The 21,005-nt window shown below is 41.2% G+C and overlaps 3 protein-coding genes across 3 annotated transcripts; all 3 read right to left on the bottom strand.

Annotated features, from left to right (window-relative positions):
* Nucleotides 1–761: 761 nt before the first annotated feature.
* LOC311258416 (vesicle transport protein SFT2B-like) lies at nucleotides 762–3,311 on the bottom strand. The gene is made up of 8 exons (XM_084354669.1): nucleotides 3,109–3,311; nucleotides 2,934–3,023; nucleotides 2,568–2,653; nucleotides 2,343–2,424; nucleotides 1,470–1,505; nucleotides 1,302–1,360; nucleotides 1,194–1,223; nucleotides 762–1,095 (listed from the first exon to the last, which is right to left on the bottom strand). Exons 1-8 carry the CDS (start codon nucleotides 3,172–3,174, stop codon nucleotides 1,056–1,058), a joined length of 489 nt encoding a protein of 162 aa, XP_084210795.1. The 5' UTR covers nucleotides 3,175–3,311; the 3' UTR covers nucleotides 762–1,055.
* A 954-nt stretch (nucleotides 3,312–4,265) lies between these two features.
* tmem45a (transmembrane protein 45a) lies at nucleotides 4,266–8,923 on the bottom strand. Its single transcript, XM_084354649.1, has 6 exons — nucleotides 8,751–8,923; nucleotides 6,070–6,277; nucleotides 5,727–5,939; nucleotides 5,335–5,519; nucleotides 5,109–5,251; nucleotides 4,266–4,972 (listed from the first exon to the last, which is right to left on the bottom strand). Exons 2-6 carry the CDS (start codon nucleotides 6,263–6,265, stop codon nucleotides 4,876–4,878), a joined length of 834 nt encoding a protein of 277 aa, XP_084210775.1. The 5' UTR covers nucleotides 6,266–6,277; nucleotides 8,751–8,923; the 3' UTR covers nucleotides 4,266–4,875.
* Nucleotides 8,924–12,923: 4,000 nt separating this feature from the next.
* Nucleotides 12,924–19,236, bottom strand: lnp1 (leukemia NUP98 fusion partner 1; the record flags this gene model as incomplete). Its single annotated transcript, XM_084354107.1, has 4 exons — nucleotides 12,924–13,031; nucleotides 15,080–15,178; nucleotides 16,450–16,692; nucleotides 19,051–19,236. The coding sequence occupies 4 exons, from the start codon at nucleotides 19,234–19,236 to the stop codon at nucleotides 12,924–12,926; spliced, it is 636 nt and encodes a 211-aa protein (XP_084210233.1).
* Between the last annotated feature and the right edge of the window lie 1,769 nt (nucleotides 19,237–21,005).

The following is a 21,005-nucleotide window of genomic DNA, read 5'->3' as shown; positions in this document are numbered from 1 at the left end:
GGTACCAGTGATGGCGGCATGCTGGAGCTCATATAGAAGTCCACGTTGAAACCGCAGGTCAGGATACTCACACCTGAACCAACCTAGGTCCTGTCCAGAAGCTCGGTCCTCTCCCGACTCCTCCATCCTGCAGCAGCAACGTCCAACCCAACCTCTCCACAGCATCTCCTGATTAGCAGCTAGCAATGCTAACCGCTAGGAACAGTCCCATCGTGGTCTTCAGCTTGCGCCAGTAACGAGCCCTCACTTCTAAAACACGCTCGGTTACACTCTTAACAAAATAAGTAAACACTCAGATAAACTCCCGGTTTAATAATACTTTTTTCATAAAGTTATTTGAAAGTTTGCTCAGACTTAACGTCTCCCTGCAGCGCTTTCTCTCCTCATTTCCCGCACTTTCCCTCTAGTCCCGCCCCTCTAACATTCCGACAGGTTAACCCAATAACAGAAAATGATTGACACCTGCCCAAACAAATGAGGACCCAAATTAGAGAAACCTGAGGCGTTCAAAGGCCTTTCAAAACATAGGATATTTTGATATCATTCCCACATTAACCATACAAATATTAACAGCAGCAATACATTTATAGGCCTACAACAGAACACTTTACCGACTGAAATAAATTGAATAAACCCATATAAACAAATTAGCAGGGTGCTACATAAGTAATCTGAAGCTTTCATACCAGCTCAAATTCAGACTGTGCCACTTGCATTTACTCCTCTGAGTAATGGGAAAAAATGACAACATCTTGTGTTCATTTACAGAAGCAACACAATTATTTATTACAAATATTTACACATATCAACAAAGTCCACGCTGATTAAAATCGGTATAAGAAGTAATCCATACATAAAAATCAATCAGCTCAATGAATGAAGCATGAAGGAGAAGAGGGAGATAAAAGCAGATAAAACATGTGAGTGTGTGCAGCAGAAGAGTCACAGACTCTGAAGTAAAATCACGAGGAGGCTGTTTCAGTAACTTCAGTACGAGATCTGCTTTCTTTCTGAAAACCCTTCGTCCAGCTTCAACTCCTCCACACGGACGGGCCTCACTTCAAGCAGACCGCCACCAGCTTCATTATGGCCTCCCTGAAAAGAAATCAGACATCCAGACAGGTTAGAAAGTACATTTTGAATCTGAACATTTCTGCAGCTGATGTGAATAAAATGGTGTATAAGTGACAAACCTCACAAACGGGATGTATGACAGACTGTACCTGCAAACAAAGCACATTTTGTGTCACAATTCAATATTCATTGCAGACCAAAATCCATGAAGAGAAGTCGTGACTCACCAGCTAAACGACAAGATTTGCAGGATAACAAATAGCAAAGCGAGGCCGAAGTTCTTCCACTGTAAGAGAAAATATACAACTGACGTCTGAGAGAGATTTAATCACAGCTGCATTATGTTCTCAGTTAAAAGTTATCATGAATCTCTGTCATCTGTTAAGCTCACTCACCCAGAAGGCTGCGCAGAGAGTCAACACAAGGCACGTCTAGAACAGTGAATGGGACAAATGTGAACAATGTTTGTGTTTATGTTTGGTCCTCATACTTTATCAATGATGACAGAAAACGTAGAATTCTGAATTTCAGCTTGTGAACTCAGACAAAGTTCACTTAATTGCATTTAAAAATGAATTTATCTTCTCTGAATTTTTCATTTACATCGACGACTTTCGTCACATCTTCTTTCCACACATGTGATTGTGCTCGAGTAGAAATCTAAATAAGGAACAAGGAACACAAAGTCCTCAGTTTCTATACATGCTACTGTCATCACATCTTCCAAAATAATTTCCCTTTAAATGTCTGAGACTGACAGAAAACGCAACACTGTGTAAAGAAAAACACAAAAATGTTTTGTAAAATGTAACAATGTTTCAGAAAACGCAACAATGTTTCAAAACATACAACAATAATTCAGAAAATGCAACACTTTGTGTTTTTCCAAGTCCCTGACAACAGTCCGGTGTCATTTTCTTGTTTTATATTGTGTACAACTCTGATTCTTTCAAGTTTTCAGGGTTGCACATAACATTTTAATTTTATGATATGTTGAAAGCATATTGAGAGAATAAGCTCATGTCCTTTGCCAAGTATTCCCTTACGATTTCAATCTCCTCCCTTAAGACTGAGTTTAACATTTGTGCATGGACACTGCTGAGAACAGTACACAGCACAAACAGGAAATTACATTGAGCCGTCTCCAGGGAAACAAGAAGCTCTCATATTTACCCTGCCTTGTGTTGTGACCCTCGGGGGCCACCACAGTACAGGCATTAAACTGAGTAAAAGGGGAAAAAAATCTACTATTAATCTCGTGCACTCACAATCATTATTGTCGTCGCCAGCGCTCTTGTTTTGTCACACATCCTCTTCAGCTGCTTCAGTGGCCCCATCAGAAACATGGTGCTGTTCAGACAGGATCACACAATAAAACACACATAAAACATAAATATCTCATATTACACAATCCCTCCTTGATATACAACCATCACAATTTCATCATCGGCTGCTTGAATCTCATTGGTTGTCTTTGTTGTGTGGACACTGACCTGCACAGGGCACATATGTTTCCAAAAGTGTAAAACACAATGAAGAGAGTGAGTCCAATCTTGGGGAGAAAGAGCATGCACACTCCCTGCAACACAGACATGAAGACAGCTGATGTGTGGCTGTTGTTTCCACTCTTTAAACTTCAGATTTCATCTCCGAGCTGCAGCTGACAGCTGACAGCAGGGCTGGTTCCTGCTGCCAAATGAATGAACATCACATCTACAACATTCCTCAGGGCGAGAAGAACCAGTAAGACCACATCTGCTCTCCCTGCGCTCTTCCTTATTGTGTCTCACACCGCACAACACAACACAACACAACACAACACAACGAGATTATTATAGAAAATCATTACAGATCCTCACCAAAACTGTGCACGCGGCCCCCACCACGAAGCACGCGATGAATCCCTTCACACGTGTGCCCCAGCCCAGAGTGGAGGCTTCATTGACAGTCTGCGTTAACGAGAGGTGTATCAATTAACAACTTCAGGTGAGGTGAGTTCAAGCAGTGAAGGCTGAAGCTGCTGTTTAGTTTTACCTCTAGCACGGTCCTGTCATCTCTGCGCGCCTCCTCACCGCTCAGCACTGATTTTAACTTATCCATGGCCCGAAGATCCTTCAGGGTCAGCTGCTGGGCTGGAGAAGAGATCCGGTCGTTTCCTGGAGCGACGGAGAAAGTTGGCCGGTTTCCTCAAATCTGGGAGGATGGACAACTTCCGTCACGTGTCTGCTGCCAGTCTGAGGAGCTGTCAGGTAACTTACCTGGCCAGCTGGATGACTACAGGTGAGTCACGTCTGAGCGGAGGAGCAGCAGGGAGGTCTCACTCTGAGCTTTATTTTGCCAACCACGTCAATCAAGCTTAGAGCACAACAAGGAGATGTTGACCAACTTCTGCCAGATTAAAAGGTTATAATATGGATTTATAACTCATATAATATAATATAATATAATATAATATAATATAATATTATTTTAATATGGCATATTGAAACCATAGAGCTGGACTATTTTGATTATGGATGAAGCCAATCATTCAAGTAATTTTTTATGCCATGATACAAAACCTTCCTAAAATTTCTGTGTTGTGATAATTATCTGAATGTCTTGAATATTTCTGGACTATTGGTCAGATAAAACAAATGTCATTTACATTTTTTTTCCTTTGCTATTTACTGTCATTTTATATCTCATTTGTTTGTCAAGTGATCAAAAAATACCTGTCAGATTGACCAATAATGAAAATAATTAGTTAGTTGCAGGTCATATTACTACGGACCTGAAGTTGTTTCAAGTTTGTAGCATACCCCAGTTTCTGCAAAGGAAATTTGCAGGAAAGTAAACCCTGTCAGACATGGGTCATGTTTTTAAGAACCGAGTGATTGGTCGTTTTCAGCGCAGACAATCTTTGTTGAGGCCTGTTGCTATACAGTATCTGCTGGGATCATTAAGTGATGCCTTCATTATCATTTAGTGTTAATGCGATAAACTGTGATTTAACTGATATAATGAGAAATGGGGAATAACATTTATAGTGAGACATATTCGATTTTTGGTCATTGTGCCTCACAAAAGCTTAAATTGTGCAAATGTCCTGTTATAACTTTAAAATTCTTATAAACTCTGTGTGACAAAATAATTTCCGACACTCTCTTGAGCCACCCAAAAAAGAAGACATGCATAAACAGCCACATCTAAACATTTAACCTTTTAATAAAAGTCTTATGTTTTGTTTGGAGCTGTTTTTGATTCAAATGTGTGACCAAACTTCAAAACATCATGAAACAAAAAATACATAAAGTACTTAAAGACATGCTTTCCTATATGCTGTACTGATGATGATGATGATGATGATGATGATGACGACGATGACGATGATAATGATAGTTTTCACCACGAGATGGCACTACTGAACACCAAATTGTCTGACGAGAGAAGTTTGGCGAGTCAAATGAAAAGCATGCGATCCATAAAAAAGCGTTTCCCTGTGACTTTATGTTCACTCAAACTGTGTGTGCAAATGACCGTGTAAAAAAATGAAAACATGATATGAGAGAGCATATGAAAAGTGTTAGCAACCGTAAAATAAATAGCAATTAACAATAAGAGTAAGGCTTAAAGGGTTTACAGTTGATTAAATAAGGCAGAGGTAGAGACATATTTCTAAAGTAAAGCATCCAGAAACCACGTCCGTCTCCCTTTTCTGTCCGCACGCCTTGCCTCTAGTCGTCCTGCTGCTGGAACGTCATATCCCTGATTTAATTGTGATATACATGAGTCACAATGTCGGCATTCATCAGTCCTTTCTCATAAAATCTCATCTTCTGACTCTGGATCCCTCTCTCTGGGCTTCAGAAGTCCCATTTCCATCGGCGGGGTCCTCTTCAATCTGGAGCGAACCACACTGCAGAGAAAGCAAAATAAACAGGGTCACACATAACGTAAACTGTTTTTGAGAGAGTTACTCCCAGTGTGGAGGACTCTGCGAGACGTCCGGGACATGTAAACAAGCAGCAGCTTACGGGATGTCTGGTTCTTACCAGCTGACGGTGCAGTAGAGCACGCTCACGACGAGCATGGCGAAGGCGAGGTGCCAGGAGTAACACATGGTGATGAACATCATGTTGCTGTGATCAGTAAGGTCCCACTCGGGGCCGTGGGGAGGGTACAGTACAAAACCAATCTGCGGCCAAACAGGAAGCAATCTCAGGAATTATTAAGCACCAACACAAACTTTGTTTCCTTGTTTCACACGTTCAGATTTACCTGCCAGAACCAGCTGCCCTGCAGGATAGTGAGGGTGCAGCGCAGCAGCTCCAGAAGGATGTTGCCTCGGTGGAAGACCTCCAGGAAGGCGACAAGAGCGTCACCAAAGATGGCAAAGAGAAGGAGCTGATGTACATGGACGTCCAGCATACTCCTGCCATGGAGGTGATAGAGGAAAAGAAACCCTGCCAAAGAGATAAACAGTCATAAATGGAAAAACTGATGAGATAATACAATATTAATAAGGCTATAATACAAACTCAGACATGTTTATCTTTTCCATAACTGAATAAACAAGCTGTTCTCAGAGGAAAATAAGGTCCCCAGAACACTAAATATATATAAAAATAAGTAACGTAAAAGTAAAGGCTGGACAAACATTTTTCTCCTACCTTCATTAAAGAAAGCAATCGCCAGCATTAACCTATCCAGTGCCAGCGGAGCCGCCTCGGTGGTGTGGATGATCAGACACACGGTCCCAGCCAGGCCGAAGAACAGATACATGGTGGCGTGCTGCCAGTTCATCAGATCTTCCCAGTGCTTCTCTGCTAAGTTGTACAACTGCAGTTTCGGCCCATTTGCCGCAAACTGCTCTAAAAGCATCCCTGGAGGGCACAGCAGAGCAAACACTCAGCAAACACTCAGAGTGAACGCCTATTTGTGGCCTTAAACTGCTCCTCAAGTTTCTGTCTTCTCCCAGCAATGTTTCGTAAGTCAACAGACAGACATACGTACCCATAAAAGAGAAGAAGACTACGACGGAGCTCTCGATGATCTCCAGGCGCCGCTGTGAGGCTCTGCTGGCCAGCCGAGTGGAGCCTATGTTCTTGTTCCTGCGGGTGGCGTACCAGAGGGAGTGCTTTCCCGTCCACCAGATCCCGGCGACCAGGAAGAAGCTTCCGGGGAGCGCATGGCCCTTGAAGCTTCCCATGACTCACGACACCTGAATCGCAGAAGGAAACAAATCCGTTAGCGGTTGTCGGATAACTCTCCTTCGCACGAGTCAGGCTTTTATTAATATTCAATATTACATCAGCAGGTGAAATATCCTGGTTTCAACACAAAAAAACTATAATTTGGCATTTATTTCAGACCAAGTGTTCTTCCAGTGGCACAGGGATATATTTTTAGCTCGGCTGCCATAAGTGAGGCAATAAGAAATGAGAGGGGGATAAGTGTAGGAGTGCCTGCAATTTCGCTCAACAGCATAATCAGACATAATTAGCGTGTGTGCTGGCAGCAGCCCTTCAGCTGACCTCAGTAGAAGTGTGTCTCGGAGGGAACGAAACCTGTTAGCACCTTTACCTTTCAACATTACAGCATTATTTCTGATGAGGTTATACAAATGCTCATCCCCATTAACTGACAGTGATCCCATGTTGTCCTCGGTAATGATAAGCCATCATTTCCTTCTCAATTAAATCTACGCCTGATTGATGTGTGCTGGTGTGTGTGTGGGTGCAGACCAGGCTGTCGCCACCTGCTATTCACTGAGACGTGTTTATTCTCTCGAGGGAACAAAAAACACGCATCCAATAAAAGAAAAATGATCAAAAACAAACAGTCATCTCTTTCTATCCATTGTGTGCCTCGTCATGGCTTCGCTGTAAATATTAAAAAACTTTTAAAGGGTATAAAGACGCTCCCTAAACCTTGTGTGACTCTGCAATAAATAATGCTGAGAGCAAAACAAGAGCGACATCAATACCGAGAACACGAAAGAGGTGCACGGCTGCTGCTCTCTTTTGTGATGGAGATGACAATATTCTTCCCCCCGGCAACAGGAGGGCTCTAAATAAAACACCGCCTGTTTGAGATGTTAAACCGAGCTCATCTGTGTCCGACGGCCCTTCGCCCGGCGTGACCTCTCCAGACTGAGGTAAACACTTCAGTCGCCATGGCAATCACTCCCTCACGTCGCTCGAGTGTTTTTGGCTGATTTAGTCACGGTATCACCGACAACATCTGTGAAGCCTCGTGCCCAGATTCAGTCTTCATGTCGAGGACTTCAGAGAATAAATACACTGTGTATATTATACTGAGTGAGAGTAAACAAGCTGGAGGCTACTTAAGTGCGAGTTTGAGGTACTTGCGCTTTACTTGCATGTTTTCATAACATGCCACTTTATTTCTTTAACTTCAGAGGACGACACTTATTCCTCCATTACATTCATTTAGCAGCAAGTTACATACAGTATCAAGGTGTTGGCCTCAGGACACTTTGACATGTGAGGGGCTCACAATTAAAAGCCAATAAACGATTAATAATATGAATCTGCAAAGTAACAAATCAAATAAATGTAGTGGAGAGGAAGTGTAGAGTAGCAGAAAATGGAAATAGTCAAGTTAAGTACCTCAAAATTGTATTTAAAGACAGTACTTCAGTAAAAAGTTGTACTGGTCGACCCCAAGTTTTTAACCTCTACTATATAAAACCGCTCCTTCAGCCCCACCTTGACCGTGTCCTAGGGGCATCATGCCCGATCAAAGTGATGGGGCACGTGCTCATTGGTAAAATCTGTGGTTTGACTGTTGGTTTGTGAGCAGGATTACGCAAATATTACTGAACAGACTTCGACAAGACTTGGCTGAAGGGTGAGTCTCTGCCCAGAATAGAGCCCATAAATTTTTGGTGCAGATCCAGATTACATTTACAGTACCACAGTAACTCAGTGGGAGACTACCACATCAAAAAAACTGGGTGAGGTTTTAAAAGTCTTTGAATATAAGTCATTCCCCCTCTGCCAATTATTTTATTCAAGTACTACTGTACTACACAAAATACTTAGGTCACTCTAAATGATGAGTACTTTACAGCTACTGATACTTTTATTTGAGTATTTTGGATGCAGGACTTTTGCTTGTAATAGTAGTGTGTGATTCCTACTTTACTTAATCAAATCTGAATCCCTAACCCTCCACCAATGATTTTACTTTGTTTTTACAGTCCTGCATTTGATTTTCATGTTTAGATAAACTGAATTTAGAGGAATTATTGTTAATGCAAGTGTATTTTTCTGTTTATTGGTGGCACCGTGGAGATCCTTCATGGAGGGATGAAGGATCTGGGAGCTTTTCTAGGATTTAAGACATCGAGACTATAGAAGTAAAAGACCTCAGTTGTTTCTGATAGTAACTGAGCTTTAAAACCAGGAGTACATGTACAATAAAAAACATTTTAATGTGACTTTCCTCACCTGCCACAAAATCCTAACTTTGCTATTTGTACTTTGACACAGCAGACAGCAGCTGTTAAGCCTATGAATATCGATTATAAAGCCCACTAAACAGATAAAAAAAAACATGAGATGACTGAGCAAATAATGAGATCATTGAGGGCAAAGACATAAAGATGTGTGCAGTGTTCAGGATCCAGAAGTACTTTACCAGAAGAAGGAAAAAGGAGGGGGTCTTACCCAAGTGTTTGTTCCTGGAGATGAAAAGTTGCCAAGTATAATCAACCAAAGAAAATCACAACATCCTCATTTTCTCCTCACAAAAATCATTTCCTCAGTGGTAAATCAGAGAAGATGTCCCCTCTGTCCCTCGATGAGACACGAAGTAAACATCGGCTGTCTCCTCCAGTCCAGACTCGTTTCACAACCTCTTTTTTTTTTTTTTTTTTTTCCTAAATTTTCCGACTCTTAAACAGTTTATGCTGTAAACTCTCCCATTGGATGACTGCGAGGAGCTGTCGTCATCAGCCCGTGCTGCCATTGGCTGGAGTTCACGTCGGTCTGAGGTGTCCACGTGTGCACTTTCACTCCGCCCGCTCGTGCTCGGCTCGGTCCCTCCCTGCTCGGAGGAAACCGCTACTTTCCATCCAGGGAGAAGAGGCCGGGTCCGGGACGAGAGCCCCGGCACGTAGACTGCAGCTGGAAGACCTCCTTATCTCCAGACGGGAGGTTTGGTCTCTCGCTTCAGCACAGTCACTGTGTGATCAATCCTACAGCTGCAACTTACTGTGAAAGTTACTGCAATGTGATTTAATGTACCCATCATTGCGTAAAGTACAAGTCAGGGGCGGACTCAGGATGTTTGAGGGGCAGGGGGCGTAAATAAAAAGGGGCACCGGGTGTATGTGGTGGGGCACCAGCGCACTAATGCCGGTTTTCCATTACATCTGCCGGTTTGACGCTGGCAGTGGCTCCGCTAATTCAGTTACAAACGCATTAAATTTACTGTAACTTCTTTACAAGCATTGGCACTGAGGACGGTAAGCTACTGCTGCTTTTATCATCTTTTGAAGTGTAATTATTTTGCTGGCTAGAATTAATTTTCATAGTCATTAAGTCAACAGTTAGTTCATATAAGACACGTCGTTGGGTTAGCCAAAATCGAGCATTAACACTTAACCAATACAGCACAAACAGGCTAACAGTTAACTAATATTAACTTTTGAATCGCTTTTGATTAATTCATTTGTTTTCAGTGTTTTAATTGAACTAAATACTATGCTGGTCGTCCATTTAGACAGGCTAGGTGGCGCAGTCGTGAAAAACTAGGGTGCAAGAACTACGTTCCTGAAATTGCTGCCTCCTCGACTGCAGGAACATGCTCCTCCATTATTACCCAAAGCTTAAAGTTATTTTTTGGTAGCCGAGAGCTCGTGAAGTTTTGTAATGCTTGTGTGATGGAGTAATGCTTTTTATGAGTGGGACCTGGTTTTATATGTTGATATGCACATCTACATACAGCACATGAGCGTCCGAACACTGGTCATTACAATCGACACGGTAGCTACATTTATACTTTTTAAAAACAGGTGTAACTGATGACATTGATGATGACTTGCATTCCAGTTACGTGTGTCAAATGCTTTTGATGCTGCTGACTCACTGAGCACACCCAGATGGAATGAAGCCATCAATAATATTATTAAGTTACACCTGTGTTTGAGCTGCTAAATCAAAATTTCTGCCTTGAAAATGATCTGTGTTGCCATTGTGATTATGGGATTCGAACACCTTTGAATGCTTGTTATTACCGGCCTTGTCGCAGGCTGCAGTGTTATAATCTGAACAATGAAAGCATGATGAAGTAACTACTGTAAATTACATATCAAGACACGGAAAAGTGTATGCTTGTTGACAGAAAACCACATTAAGCGAGGGTGTGTCGTGTTAGGGTGTTTTTATTTGAGAGAGCAGGACCACAACAATGGGAAAACAGCTTTGTGTCACCAGAAACAGTGAACGTAGAAGCTGAAGGATTGTTGTGTGTCGATCGCAGCGTCACTTCAGGCCTTCAAAGTCTTGGCAGTGCAAAGTTAGCTTTACGCAGCTGTTTTATATTTCTGGTTCTCCGTAAAAATCGTTTAAATGAAGGACAGCAACACATAAATTTGTTTTTCGGATTGATTTCTCATACGTGACACGAAATAATAACTCTCAGAGAGGACAGTAAATACAGCTTAGAGTTTAATTCCCCCTTTAAAGAGATCAGGAAATTACTTTGTTGCCTTCCAGATATAATTATACTGATGCTAACAAACATTATCTGTGCTGCGGAGGACAAACAGGTTCATTTTGGTTGGACATCATCCAGGAAAGCAGCACGTTTGCACACATAGGATAGAAGTAGTAGTGATATACATCCTCTACGTTAAAGGGCCAGCATTTTAATATTTACTAATGAGGTAATAATACAAATTCAGAAATACAAATGTTTTCCATAAATGTAAACAAGCTGCTCTCAGAGGAAAATAAGGTCCCAGAACACTGTTTGAAGCTAGAAGGGTGGCAGGGTCCGCCACATATAAACAAAGTAAAACAGCATGAAACTGTATTGTCCTTTAAGGTCAGTTTGTTTATTCAGTTTATTCAGTCATGAAAACAAAGACAGTTTGTTTATTTAGTTTGTTCAGTCAATCTGGTTAAAATGTCTTCCTCCAAAACTACAGACTGCACCTTTAAAACAGAACTATTTGTCAGTAACTAGAAATTAAAGTCACATTTACATGGATACATTTATATACAGGCAGTCCGATTTCGTTGGCTGTCCAAGATACACAGTGTAGAGACGACAGCAGACCTCACATGCAAAGTGTTTAACAGCATGCAAAGTGAGGCAGGAAGTCTGAGACGATGGAAGATGAGGTGCCGTGTGACAGAGAAGCTCGCTGACTTGTAGGAGGAGTTCACTTTCACAACTTCAGAGTAAATATTAGCACAAGTGTGTAACAGGTGGCTGCGCTCACTAACTCTCAGATTAGCAAAGCTAGTCATCACGAAGCTGTCGTGACATCGTGATTATTTCTGTCCGTGCCGTAATCAAATACTTCCACAAGTCATCAACATTGACCGAGTCGACATCAAAACAATACTGATCACAATGAGTTTGACTATGCAAATACTTGTGTGTGTCTGTGTGTGTGTGTAACATTTACTGTGTCCTTGTCAGACAACAGAGAGTTGTAAAAAATAATTGCTCTGTTGTTGGTTCGAGATGTTTATTTTTCAATGTTGAGGGAAACCTCACTAACTGAACTGTCAGTCAAATGTGTCAGAAGTTAAGTGGTTCATCTAATCAGGATTTGATTTAAAGGAATAGCTTTGATATTTTGGGAAATACTCTTATTTGCCCTCTAGCTAAGAATTAGATGAGAAGAAGGATCCTACTCATACATCTGTACGCAAAATAAGAAGGTAAAGCCAGTAGATGTTTAGCTCAGCTTAGCATAACGATAAGAAATGCAGGAAAACAACGATCATGGCTCCGTCCAGGGGGAACAAGATCCTCATCACTGATTCAGGGGCTGTTTACAAAACAATGTTTTTGATTTGGTTGGTTGTATCATGTTTTCAGTCTAATAGCCACGCACGATTAGTGGGACATGAACAATCGATCAATTTGAGTGCTGCTGACTTGATTGTGTTTATTAATGCTCCTCCAGCTAAGTGTACATTTGCTGCACCATTACTGTGCCGTGATGGCTCACAACTCTGTAGAATAAAGCTTTTGTGTGCAGATTTGTGGTGTTTAATCGCAAAGTTACACCGCCACCTACTGGCCTGGCATGCATACTTCAGTGTTTGCAATCATTTTTACGGATCTGGCTGCTAGCTTTAGCTTCATATTTAAAGGTATAAATTGCAGGATTTTTGTCAAACATAAGTGTAGACTCACAAAAAGGTAATCCCTCTTAATCAGCATTTATAGCCGACGTGCAAAGGTGCAAAAGAAAAAGTAGCAAAAATCGTTTGTAGAGAAATTGATCATTAGAAAAATATAATAATAATATATAATAATAATAATGTTCTTCATAAAACTGCAGGCTCAGTATTTTTTTTGCGTGTCTTTGGAAAAATGACAGACAAAACCTCTCATATTTGGGCAGTAATTAGAGAACATGTCATGTATAATAATAAATAAACAGTGAGACCTCCATCTTTCTCTTATTGAGGGAGTCTCAAACAGTGTCCATGGTCCTCCCACAGCAGAAGACGATCTTCTGTTTTTAGTAAACCCTCACATGTTGATCAAGGAACAGCAGGTGATCATGCAGAAGGACTGAGGTGTGGTGGAGGTCTGGGGGGGTCTGTGGGTCACATGGGCATGCAGACATGGCAGGTGCAGGTACAGGACCTTTATGGGACTTTGGTGCGGGATGAAGGACAGTAGAGGGGCTTCAGCATAGACACGTGGTCACGGCATGTGGGACACATCTGTTTGCTCCACAGCCACTGCTCCATGCACTGAAACACAGTTTAAAATGCATTATTACATCTGTTGTTGTCCGTTAGGCTGGATGTTTATGATCTCTGCAGGTATTGATTTAGCTCATTGATGCCAGGAGGTAATTTCCAACATGTTGACCTACAGTAAGCATACACACGATACATATGACCCCGAGCTGTGAGGACACATTACTGTCACACTGTTTACTGTACTGTATATTCACTGTGTTGTTAAAGCAGTTTTAAAAGAGTTTGAACAGGGAACTCGGTTTAAAAAGTTGTAAAGCAGGTAGATACTGTAACTTGAGAATTTATTCCATTGGTTATTTATTGACACGAAACACAAACACTGAAAAAAAACACAACATTTTGGACTTTATTTAAGCAACTTTCATGCAAGTGGTCCTACAAGTCCTCAATCTCTACAGTATATAAGGTAACTGGAAACAGGAAATGGAAAGACGGAGCTAAACCACAGCAGCTGAGACAAATTGATTACATCGGTTGTATGTGCCATATAAAAGGAGACCTATTATGCTTTTTCATTTTTTTCCCTCCCTCCAGTGTTTTATATACACGTGTTCTTGTACATGTTAAAGGTCCACACCAACGGAAGCTCCTCTCTCCCACAGAAAACACTGCTCCTTAAACGCCTCATCAGTAGTCCAGCTTTTAAATCAATGACTTTGTGACATCACACTACTTCACCATGTCACACATTTATATAATTTATGCCCTAGCGACTGGTTTGGCACGTGTTAATTGATTTAGCACAGCTGCTCTGTTGTTGTTAGCGTTGCTGGGTCAGGCGTGTTTTCACGAGGGTGGGGCTTTAAAGAGACAGGCGCTAAAACAGAGCGTTTCAAACAGAGGATGAAGAAAGAGCTGCAGCACTGGACAGTACGAGAAAACTGATGTGTTTTTTGAGCATTAAAGCATGTAAACCTGTTCTAGTAGTGACCCAAAATAAAAATTATGAACCTGAAAACGAGCATAATATGTCTCCTTTAAATATTTATGTTGCGTGTTTTACTTTGTCAACCTGTAACGAGTGCTGTGAGTCATAAAGTTACATAAAGTACCGTTACGTGACATCAGAACATGTCCATGTGCTTTATATACGACTATGAAGACAATATCTTCTACATCTCATTTATAAAAGTGGTATTATATGGAGGCACATGTCCTTTGCCAGTGGTAAGGTAGCATAATATTTCAATATGGCAGCTGTAATTCAAGAAGGAAACCGCAAATTCTGCTAATTTCTTTAACAAATAGTTATACTCTAAGAATATTCACAGCTCCACAAATCCAAGCTTTCCTTTTGGAAAATTCGGACTCTAAAATTATTTTTACAACTTTTAATGATGAGTTATGGATCCTCCTAAATTGGCCTTTAACTCTGAGGAGTAAGTATTGCAAAACCTCCAAATGGGCCCACAGGGCAGGTTTTCAGGCACAGTCAAGCTCCTGAGATTTAATCACTTGAACGTCACGCCATGTAGTAATAAAAGTTCAGGACTCCTGATGCCCAGCCCATGAGTGCATATCTTCCATTTATTCCACCGATGAGTGACCTCCTTTCAAAGGATTTTATCAACGATGTCTCCGCAGGGAAAGTTTACGGTGGGGCGTGTGCTGCTCCTTCTCCATGGAGATGGGCTCGTCTGCAGACTTCCTCCTCTCATCCGAGAGCCTCCTCGCCTGACAAGCCGCCGCTTCGCTGCCGTTGCGGGGCCGACACTGCTCTAACCTCCTGGCCGCCTTCAGCACCCACCAAACGGGAGACATCATGATCAGTAAGCATCAAGTCCTCAGACTGGGCGGGAAAGCTGTGTGAGGGCTCCATGCTTCCACAGAGATTAGTTTCAGGTGTAGGCAGATTGCTTTCATCCCAGCGCACATCATGCATATCCAGGAATGAGCTGCCTTCATGCACAGTGTGATGATATCTGGCATGCTGGGTTTGGAGTAAACAAGCGGGAACTCCTTTGCAATAGGAAGGTCAGGGACGTGTAAACACAGAGGAGACATGCAAAGCATCTGACTTGTATAAGGTGTTTTACCTCTTTGTGGAAGCGGTGCATACAGTGCAGCTCTTGAACGCCCCCTCCGTTCTGCCGCATGTCCTCATGACAGATCAGGCACAACTTGTCGTCTTCATTCTGAAAATATAATCAATGTTAGGCCTTAGATAAGGTGAACTCTGACTGTCAACAAGCTTTTATTTGTTTACAAGAAAACTCCACAGGGTACCTTTAAAAAAATTAATTGAAATTGCGACAACACACAAACATACAACATCTGACTTTTGTTTTGAAAGCTTTGTTGAACACAAACACATTTAGACACAGATGATAGATAAACTTTGTGTTATTAACAGTGAATATATACAATATTCATTATATTAATGTTGCAATGAAGCCCTCTGCTTCTTTGTTGACCTGTCAAGACTGCAGTTCTTTTAGTTTTTAATTAATCTTTGCTGTCATATCGAATAGAGAAAGCTTCAAAAACTAAAACCAAATATGACCTTGTTTATTCACTTCACAAGATTAAAGGGATAGTTCACAAAAAGTTGCTTGTGAAAGTGCTACTCATCCCTCTCGATTGCTTCAGTGTGAGCTGCAGAGTTTTGGAGAGATCTCTCTCATATAATGGACTCGGCTCGGCACTCGGCTTGTGGTGCTCGAAACGCCGGAAAAACACATTTGAAAACCTCAACAATATTGTCTCTTTCCAGAAATCATGACTCATGGCTTGTGCATTAATGGCATCCTTCTCAATTGAGCTGTAGCTTTAGATAGCTTAGTCATCGTAGCCTCTCATCTATGAGTGGATGGACGCTCCCCTCTGTGATAAGGTTAGAAGATACAGTTTTGTAGAATGACAGAAAGTTATGCAGTTACGACATGAAGCCGCTCACAACAAGGTCCGTGGATTATCTTGAGTAACTGGGTCATGATTTCAGACGCTGCTGTTGAGTTTTTCAGGTGTATTTTTGGCAGACATCTCTCTGGCCGATATCTCTTTGTGCTGTCTAGATGAATGATTAGCACTACAGGTAAGAGTAAAAATATGTGTTTGATTTTGAGTTGAAAATGTTAAATTTTGAAAAAAACAAATACAAAATATAGAAGTGGTCTAGCCCTTTCCAGCCCATTTTACAAACACGAGATGTAATATGAGCTTTGTCACATGCCAGGTGGTTCAAACCAGTCCGTGTTCCTGTCAGCACATTAGATAATACACCTCTTAACGTTATCTAAGAACTCTTTAATCCTTAAGGATCACTATGATGAACATAGTGAAAGACAGAGTGCCCCAAACCTCATTGACCCTGCAGTTAATCTGGTAATCTACAACACGCCGAGCAACTAGAATAAACTGTAAGAACTGCTTGAATTTTCATTTACTTTACATCACTCGTGCTCACCAGAGACATGATCTTCTTATCACTGAAGCAAAGTCTCCTCTCGAATGACTCTGTGAGCTCTGGGATGGGGGTGATGCGGTTCTCCATGGCGCTCTTGGGACGGCTGTTGTCGTCTGAGGAGGCGCGACGAGCTCTCTGGTGGGGCCTGACCTCCCCCTTCTCCTCTCGGGTTTTGATGTGGCTCGGGGTGGGTGCCATTGTCGCCACGTGGAGCTTGTTTAACTTCATGGCATCTAATTGTGACTGTGGACCACACAGAGAAGGACAGTTACACAATGTTAAAAACAGATTTTTGTGTTTTGTATTTTGTGTTTCCTATAATAGCTGTAATGAAGTGAGGAACATTAAACCAGACAGACGATCGTGCTGTTAATCACTCCTAATATTCTTAAGTAACATGTTCAAGCACCTGATTATAGTTTGTGACTCAACTCAGGACACCAGGTTCATGGATTATATACCCAATGGCAGTAATCAGATTATTGCACTGATGTGTTGTACAACAGGAAACAAATAAGATAAAGTGAATTTAAAGTTTGTTTTTTTGGTTTGAGGTGAGTATTCAGATGGTGATGAGGTCCACCAGCTCAAAAATAAAACTATTTCTTATGATGGAGTGCAGAGACTGATTTCAGGAGTGTCACAGCCTGAGTAAAGAAGCTGCTCTGTAGTCTGGAGGTACGGCAGCGGATACTTCTGTATCTTATGCCAGACGGCAGCAGGGTGTACAGACATATCACCGCTGCTGGGTAGATGGCAATGATGTTCTGGGGGGTTTTAATCTCTCCTAAACTTCAGTGCTACTGAAGACAAAATCAACAATTCAGAGTAGTCACCTTTATGCCAGGAGCCCAGTGTGGACTGTGTCATTAAACTCCAACGATTTCTTTTGTCAAACCGGAGGCAGCAGAGCCATAAATATCCCGACTTTAAGTACTGAATTTTGGCCACGCTCCAAAATACTGGATCTTGCACGCAACTCAATAGTGTCTTTTACTTAGATCCACACTTCCTGGTATGGTCACCGCTTTACCCTATTTGTGACAAAGGTTTTGACCCATTTAAGAACCCAAGAACAAGACAAAGCTTAGTGGGTTGAAGCATATTGTGTAATGTCTAAAAAAGGCCACATTACAGCATATATATATATATCTACTAATGGATTAGTGAGTACTTTGGCTATTTCCTCATCTGGTTCTAATGCTCAACTCAATCTTTGTTGGCAAGCGATGACAGGCTTTCACACTTTTAAAAAAAATCTATTTTTCAGCTGAGCTGCAGCCGTCAGTGCTCCATTTGACACCACTGAGAGGCCGGTCTTCATGAGCGCGTGTTGCCTTGTCTCTCATCAGCTGCTTTTGTTTCACCTGCGAATTAACTCAGAGGATTTTTCTTTGGTTCCCAGTAAATAAAATAAAAGACCTCCAAATGTAAACACAATATCAGTGAAAATCTAATCAGATGATGAATCACCGCTTTAATGGAAAAATGCCCTCTTATGCAAAGTATATGTCTACGGTTTAATAAAACATCCACCTCACTAAACTGACTAAAACTTGACCGTACTGTATCGACTGTATGAGCCGAACATGAGCTGCTGTGTAGCTGCCATTGACCTCTGACCTCCCTGTGACAGGAGGCAATGAATAGAGCACTACGCTGTTCAATAGGTCACATGTTCTCTGTTTGTGTAAGAGCTCTTACATGACTTAAATGTCCTGTATTTTTTATAAAATAATTTTATTTCCTTGTTTGTTTTAGTTGGACATAAATGCTGAGTGATATTTAAAACGTGCAATTACACACCTACGTATTAGCAGGAAACAGATTAGACTAACAACCAAGTTTGCACACGGAACAGGAAATTAAATAAACTCATGTTTCCAGGAAGGCGTCAGTATATAATCAGGTCTAAACAACATATCTGTGCACATTTGAGTGTAAGTGTGTGGGGGTGAACTAAATGAAACTTAAACTTTTGTGCATCAGCAAACACTACTGATCTGAGACTTACAGGTCAGGACATCTTTTTTAAACACTTCTGCAGTTGCCAAAGGATAATTGGAAAGATTTAAGTGAAGCTCAACTAATTTGTGTGAATATATTCACTAACTGAGAAAGCTGTAACACCTGAACACTTCAAATGGTTGAAAAAGTTAGCTTACAGATAAGTTAAGTGATGCATAAACAGCTCAAATAGTCAGCTAAAATTAAACTATAAAAGACTGATAACATCCACATGATGGGTGGCATCGATGGAGGGGTACTTTAGTTCAGCTGACATAGCTGTGAGAGTACATGAGAGAAAATGCATTTATATATTGTCATTTTCTGCAAAAATATTAATGAGCTCGTACTTCAATTTTCAAACCTGTAACTACTTCATTTCTATAGTTTCTACACTGACATCTTGGATTTTGACTGATACGATAACTTATCTCTAACAATAGTATGAACAGCAAGTTTACATCAGTTTAAAAACATAGTTCATGCTGTGGTCAGTCAGATATAAAAGTGTGTTGCTGCTGTTTTAATGTCAATGCAAGTACATACACTGAACACAGTCACATGCATGCATCCATCAATGCTGGCGGTCCTCACCACAGTTGGGAGCGATGCTCTTCGGTCAGCTTGTGTTCTCGCAGGTCTTCTGAAACTGCGTTTTCTTTCTCTGGAGTGTCCAGATTCTGAGCCGTGTCCCCAGTAACTGCTCATCCATTTTGTAAAGTTACCATCATCGTCGTCGTCATTGTCCACAACGAAAGCAGGCAGGAGCCTCAGAGACATGATGGAGCTGTGCAGGGAGCCTCTTGATGCAGCAAGTCCCGGTGCAGCAGATGAAAGTGAGATCCCGGCCGAGTGGCACAGAGGGGAAGGCTGACCTACTGAGCCTTTAACTGACTGGCTGCTCTACTACACAGCTCTGTCCCACAAGGCAAAGGTAGCTTACTTCAATTAGATCCCTGTGGAGCCTATGGCACGGCTGCTGCAGTGGTATTCTTGGATGATCCAGAAATAAACTGCAGAGCTCTCACTCAAGTCTTTAAATAAGTGAATCTTCTATAATCTAGTTATCGCTGCTGGGAGAAAGTAAAAATGGAGGTGATGGGAATAAACAGGGCGGCGGGAGTCAGAGAGGAGCTGTTTCCATTACAGCCAGGGGCCTGGGGGTACACAAGTGAAACTCCAATTTGCCCATACTTTCCACTCGCTGAGTACATCAAACCTGTCAATAATTATGGAGTGCAGGCTACCCTGTCTGCTGCTGTGTGTGCTGAGAGCCTGCGGCTTATTAAATACAGGACAGAGGGACCATTTGTTTTCATATTAGCACTGAATCATATTTCTTGTGCCTTTTATTTGTGTCAAATACAATTCTGGTATGAGAGAAAACTGGAAAGCAACATTTACAAGTCTTCCACTTCACCAAAGCACATACGTTTAGTCCACTCTTGATTTAATGCCATCAGCTGTATCATATGGGTTACAGGTTATAACCTGAATATGGCTTGTGCAGAGAAATAAAACATACATTATAAGACATCATTGAATCAAGAGAGAGCATATTATGACCGACATTAAACATGCAGGCTGTTATACGGTATAGTCACGGTGGAGTCTTATGGTACCTGGGATGACTGTTGCAGGCTGTATTTAATGTGCTATTCAGTTTTAATATTTACATAATAATAATACAAACTCAGAAATATTTATTTTTCCCATAACCAAATAAACAAGCTGTTCTCAGAGGAAAATAAGGTCCCAAGAACACTGTTTGAAGCTAGAAAGGTGGCAGGGTCCGCCAAATAGTTAACAAAGTAAAACAATATGAAACTGTGTTGTCCTTTAAGGTCAGTTTGTTTATTCAGTTTATTCAGTCATGAAAACAAAGAGAGTTTGTTTATGTAGTTTGTTTAGGCATTTAAATAAAAACAGTTGATGAAGATCTTTCTCTTCTGATTAAAATGTCTTCCCCAAAACTACACAGGGCACCTTTAATGTTAAGTGAAGCTTTATAACACTTTTCATTTAAACTTGAGCATGAACAAGATCTCCTTTGCCTGGCAGGATCAAAAGGCTGCTAATCACCTCCGAGACTCGAGTCCCAAAGAGGAGGACTAATCTGGGAGAGCGCTGTTATGAGACATTCATGCTGCTTTGTCATGTAACTGGAGATCGTAGCTAAGAACAAGATTACAGTAATCTGCTGTTTTTCCAAAGATGGGAGCCAATTAAGGTTGCACCTGAACACAAATGACCAAAAAACAACATGCACTCTCTATAAATGCCAACATGATCTTCCATGCAGCCCAACATTTTTCAATTAATAGAAATATCATTTTGTTATCAGATTACACGTCGAGAGAACAAAGCCAAACTAACATCTTTTTGGTTATTTTTAAAGTCGTTGTAGTGGTTGTAACATGAACATATTGCAGCCTGAAATTTAATGAATTGCAAAAAAACAGAAAACAGAACCCATACTATGTTTCAAATCTAGTTGAAGGACAGGGGATCAGACTTATGAATACAGCCGCTTCAACTTACTTTTTCTT

The sequence above is a fragment of the Pagrus pagrus genome, assembly GCF_965226575.1.
Source record: "Pagrus pagrus genome assembly, chromosome: 6".
NCBI classification, from domain to species: Eukaryota; Metazoa; Chordata; class Actinopteri; order Spariformes; family Sparidae; genus Pagrus; species Pagrus pagrus.
This window is presented reverse-complemented; position numbering and strand designations above follow the sequence as displayed.